The sequence below is a fragment of the Schistosoma mansoni genome, chromosome 1 (genome assembly GCF_000237925.1).
Source record: "Schistosoma mansoni strain Puerto Rico chromosome 1, complete genome".
Classification (NCBI taxonomy): Eukaryota; Metazoa; Platyhelminthes; class Trematoda; order Strigeidida; family Schistosomatidae; genus Schistosoma; species Schistosoma mansoni.
Genome location: NC_031495.1, coordinates 44,222,870 through 44,228,869, shown reverse-complemented (window position 1 = coordinate 44,228,869; position 6,000 = coordinate 44,222,870). Strand labels below are relative to the sequence as shown.

The 6,000-nt window shown below is 33.7% G+C and overlaps 1 protein-coding gene across 1 annotated transcript in view; it reads left to right on the top strand.

The window, feature by feature from the left end:
• Positions 1-1,039: 1,039 nt before the first annotated feature.
• Positions 1,040-6,000, top strand: part of Smp_174530 (aminopeptidase PILS (M01 family)) — a gene marked incomplete at both ends in the record, with an annotated part of 44,843 nt that continues 39,882 nt past the window's right edge. Inside the window, 6 exons of the mRNA XM_018794539.1 lie at positions 1,040-1,254; positions 3,004-3,091; positions 4,016-4,201; positions 4,522-4,642; positions 4,969-5,123; positions 5,775-5,888. Coding sequence (XP_018648942.1) covers positions 1,040-1,254; positions 3,004-3,091; positions 4,016-4,201; positions 4,522-4,642; positions 4,969-5,123; positions 5,775-5,888 — 879 coding nt within the window. The remainder of the gene's footprint in view (positions 1,255-3,003; positions 3,092-4,015; positions 4,202-4,521; positions 4,643-4,968; positions 5,124-5,774; positions 5,889-6,000) is intronic.

Below are 6,000 nucleotides of genomic sequence, written 5' to 3'. Positions count from 1 at the left end.
GAAGCGAAAGGTACGGGGTTAGAGTCCCAGAGTGAACATCAACTCTGAGATGCAGGTACATCCAGCTGACGAGTCCTAAATAGGAAGAAACGCGCGTCGTGGATTCCACTGCTAACCATTATCCATCTTTGCTTATAATGCTTGTGAATTTAGGCTATACCGAGGCAATGCACACAGTATGCACATATGGCCTATGAGAGACTGACCAGTTGCAGTCCTAAACATCAGTGGGGAGATACAAACAATACTAAGTAAATTTATATAAAGTTTGTTTAACAAACTTTGTTTTCAGAATCATCATTTATCATGGCTTATTTGATAGTGATTCAAATGGAATTTTGACTAGAACGAAAATCGAGTAATAACCCATTTTTTTCATTAATCCTCAATAATATTAACCTAATCAGGACACAATTACATCATTTTATTTCTGCAATTAGTTGGAAACAATATTGTATAACAGAACTTGTAAGTAGAATTGTACGGAACGAAACAAAAGTGAAAATTACTTAAACGTAGAATTTTAAATAAAGGTTATTTTATTAAAACAACAAACATGAAAAACAAGAAAACATTTTCTCATTTATAAACTATTTAAGCGACAGTATTATAAAAAATTGAATTTATGCAAAGAATCAAACAAATAATTTAATCAAATAACATGACATTCTATAGTTATGATCCTAGAATGGATCCCGTGAAAATACCAGGATCTCTGGTTTCCCTATAGTTCTATAGTTGTCTCCCACTATAGGCTGGTGCTGATGGTACCTGGTCGACGGACAGTAGATATCTTGTGTAGGTTGCAACCGGCGGTAACATTGGAGATACAGATGGAGATATTGATTGCCGTACATAATAGTTGTGTGTCCGTAGTATTTTTCTTTGTCAAAAAGAATGATAATTTTCACTCTACAGAATTCGACTTTCTACATAAACCGAAATAAAATAATATCTATTCAAAATGTAAATACTCTTTCTGATCGAAGAAAAAAGTCTTTACTTTACAATAGTTCTCGTCTTGGTTTTTTAAAAACAGATGGTTCCTCTTCATGAACGAAATCAAACAAGTTCTATTATTGAAATAGAAGACATAAATTATTTTCAAGATGCTGAGTGTTATCGAATAAAACTCAAAATGCCTTTGCGACCAAACACTTATTACAACCTGACATTTGGACAGTTTTGTTCTGATCTAAACTATGTTTCTGAAGGACTATATCTTAGCAGATATTTGGAAAATGGAGTTTACGAGTGAGTCTCGATTTAAGACATATGTTTGCAGGTTTATTTGATATCGGTTGACGAGCACTATGTGAGGAAGAGTGATGTTTATTGACCTCTATATGTCACTGACTTCATCTGCCATATCTACCACATTCTTCCATTAGTAAATGGAGCCTACTAACTAAACATACTTGATCAAGTGTTTAGGACAAATAGTGACCATTACCGGCTACTCGCGAAATAACTGACACAAGCTTAGTGTAATGGTGTCCTAATGGTTTCAATTCTTACGATGGTGTGATTCACTATGAAATAGTGTCCAAAACATTTGCCATTAGGATTCTCTGTCTCAGAAACACTATTCACGAGTCAATAAACATTGTGATATTGATTCAACGTACAATAAATATAAAATTTTAAACAATACAAATCTGGTGACACTAACTGCGCAGAAATATATTACTCAGAGTTCCAGTGACATTCCCTTACTCAAAGAGAGAATTTATTTACGGATATGGTGCAGAACGTCATTCACTACAAACTCACGTGGTTTTCATGTTGATTACAGAAAATGTAAAGATTTGAGGGTTTCAAAGTGTTAATAATATCCGGTTTGATTTGCTAACCTACTCATATCTGATATTTTCAAGGTTTCAGCCTAATTAGTCAGTAGCGAAGTTCGTCATCTGATTCAATGTGAAGAGTTAGCTTAGTGGTTAGTGCACTCAACTTCCTTTGGAGGTTTGGAGGAAACAACAAACGAAATGAGAAACAGTGCACTCAATCTACTCTTCAGGTACCAAATAATTGGTGACTGCTAATAACACGACTACTCGCATACATTAAACGCTTAACAATCACTTCAGAATGCACGTTTATGTGTTTTCTGTGTTTTGATTAAGAAATACATTTATTCAATGCTAACTAGACAATGAAAATTGTTCTCTGGAAACTGTCTTAACGTTTGTATTGAAGGTTAGCATTAGGATGTTTGCTTGCATACGGTTGTTTCGAATTCGTTTGTTTTTCAACTGTAGAAATGCAGTCATTACATTGCCGATCCTTGCTTTCACGTCTTCATCAGATCCTCACAGTTCAGTGATGATACTATCCAGCTACGTTAATTTTTCCACGTCTTCCATTGTTGTTGTTCTCTGAGTTGTATTTGAGGATCTTGCTTCTTCCATGGTGTGCAATGGGGTCTACTGCTTTAGAGACTTGTTGTTCTGCTAGTTTTATTTGAGAATTTTGGTTTGTGTGCATTGAAGTGTGACATGTCCGGTGGTCATCGTATAGTAACTATTATTAGTATTCTTCCATAGTTTACAAATCGATTTGGTTTACCATAGAGAAACAGGTACAGATAACTAATATTCCGTAGAGCTTTTAGAAAAACTGACGGATTTTCCCTGCCTTGTCAATGTAAATTAATACATGTGAATTGTTCCAAATGACGTCTAGTATCGTGAAACAGTATAAACGTAATGACAACAATCTGTAAAATTCATAAGTCATCAAAGCAGATGATTCAGGAATTTTCATATTAACGAAAAGATGATTGTGTAGATGTACTGAGCAACACAGTAGATGACACAATGATTTTTCGAAATATGTGAAATATTTGAATGGTAAATCGTAAGAAGACACAGGTGATATGTTGGTCATGACATTCCTATCGAGACATTTCTGTTTTTTCGAAAGTAATCTTTTGAAAATTAACCATCAGAAACGAGATAAGTAAATGTAAACAAAATTTTGTCGTTATATATATTCCAGATATTTGGCAAGTACTCAATTGGAAGCAAACTATGCTAGGCGTGTATTTCCATGTTGGGATGAGCCGGAATTTAAAGCGAAATTCAAGGTATGAGATATTCGACCTTTATTTTATTTTCATTTTTTATGTATGATTTATGATCTGTTGTGAATCCGGGCCAGCTTAATTAAATGCAAAACTATTGAATCAAGTGATGCTTTGTAATTTAAACAGTTGGGTATGTTATGCGAACTTCTAATTGACGACAATGTTGAACCTAGCTTACTTCTGTCATGTTATGAAGCACATTGTTAGTTAAATTGAAAAAAAACTTGGTTCATGATCTCGTTTTACCCACACAGATTAAAATTTATCAAAGCGCATCACATTTTTTGGAGACACCTGGCTATCTATTCAAACGTACATAAACTAAAGCTGATGTGCAAAGTCTTTATGTGAAGTTAAGGAAGTTAACCTAGTGGACTTAAAAACAGTAACAATCTAAAATGGCGTATCTTCTCACAGAACAATAGCGTACATAATAAGAACAACTGATTTCTTGCACTAAATCAATGTACAGAAATAAGTTACATCACTCCCTATCATCTACATCTTACCTCGAAGCTCTCCATAAACGATGATTAGATATTCAGTGTTGATGAGTTTTAAATAGAAGCATATCTTTATTTGTTTCATCACTCATGAACAACGAAAACTGTAGATGAACATCAAGCATCCGCAAATCGTACTGAGTGGGACACGACACCATCTTTCGTAAATTAGTATTCAAACGCATGTGAAAATATAGCTTATTCAGAATACAAAGTGTTTTAATCAGAAAACACTTCCACGATTGACCAATTAGTAATCCATCGATTCAATTAGAAAATTAGTTTTCAAATGAGTTAATGATTTCCACAATAATGTGTGATATTATAGAAGATAACCACGATAAGAATCTTGAATTGTTTTAATTGGTTAAACATGCTACTTATACTTCGAGATCGAATTTACCACCTTCCTGTCTTCCAGGTCAATATTATACGTCACAAAAGTTTCCATTCGCTTTCGAACATGAATTTGGAAAGTACGAAAGTGTTGTACGATAATTGGCGTCTCGACACATATAACACTAGTGTGAAAATGTCCACATATTTGTTGGCAATTGTAGTTTCCCGTTTTTCAAATATTCGGAGGACAGACAATAGAGGAAGAAACGTGAGTGTTATCAATTTTATAAAAGCTTTTTCAACTCTCACTTACTTGCTTTTAATCCCATACAATATTTCCGTAATGTATCGAAATCATGTATATCCACTAAGAACCACCATGAGTTTGCATGAAAATCATCATCCGAAATGGTTCGGGATATACATAGGTCCACGTTAGATACATGTTTCAATCAAATCGATGTAGTTCAATCACTTGTGAGATTAAAAACAGTCTGTTGTATCATCCTTTAGGAATGATACTTTGAAGTGCATTTTAATTTTTCATGAGACTGATTCATTTCTAGATAAAATAATTCTTTTATTTAGTTTACTGTTTGGGCAAGACCAGAAAAAATTCGATCAGCCAAATACGCACTTGATGTTGGCATAAAATTATTGGAACACTTCGAAGATTATTTTGGTATCCCCTATTCACTTCATAAAATGGGTAGGTATTTCGCCTGAATGTGTTCCCATTTAATATATGTGTAAATAAATACTATACAATGTGAACTACGCAACCAAACAATAAGATCTAAATAACTGAAAAAGATACAGGCTCAACTAAATCTGATGTTTTTTTCATTACGCTAATTATATTTTGGACTGGAGTGGATTGAATCCAAATCAAAATATTCAATTATTTAACCGAGGTAAATATATGCATATACGTGGATGTGCATAAGTAATCCGTTTGTTAAGTATGCACAACAGTGTAATGATATGTCGTTAGAACCGTTTACATTCTAAACATATTTTCCATCATATTTTCAGATATGATCGCGATTCCTAACTCTTCAATAACGGCAATGGAAAACTGGGGTTTGATAACTTTTAGAGAAAATTTAATGTTATGGAATCCAGAAAACGGTTCAATAGCCTCCCCAATTGATGTGGCTTCCACTGTTTCACATGAACTTTCTCATCAGGTATGCTTTTTAATGAAAAACGAAACCTTAAATTCGACCTATATCTCTTTAATTTGAAGATTATTTGGAGCATAAACTTACACTTCTTGGAAAACGATTGAAAACTGATTCATTGTAGATTTCGTCTGCAGCAATTTCAGCACACAAGATATCGGAGCTCTCCAACAAACTCGTTTATTTCATTGAGTTAGGCTCTAATAATACACGTTTATAACTTAATTCAGTTCGTATTTATTGTCCATAGACGTGTTAGATAAAATAATTATTCAAATGATCAAAGAGCTTCCTTAACTTCCTGTCGCTTATCCATTAGCACATATGTCAGTTTTCTCAGAATTCAATTTACTGAAAAGCTAAGTCACTACTTTCAATATTTTACCTGTGTTTATATTGAAAATATAGCACAACAACTATTCTCAGGTAATCAATTCTCACTAGGTGTAGTTGAACTCCATCAGTCAGCCATTTTAACTGTACCAATCGGAATTCCTTTACAACCAAGATTCAGGAACCCAATTTAAGATATCATTACAATGCATAAGCATCGTTTTTAACAATGTAATTATGTGACTTTATGTAAATATCGTAACCCATTGAGCGATCTCAATATGTTACGTATATCAGTTTCCAATTTAAACACTTTTCTTTTAGTGGTTCGGAAACATAGTGACAATGAAATGGTGGGATAATTTGTGGTTGAACGAAGGCTTCGCAACGTTTATGGAATACATTGGAGTACAGTCATTACATCCTGAGTGGAAAGTAGTAGGTTGAACGTTTTTTTTGAGGATTTTATCAGTCCATTGTTTCAGTTTGCACATGTCAATTGTCATTTCCTAAAACATTCACAAGTGTTTTTCATAGAACGTGTATATCC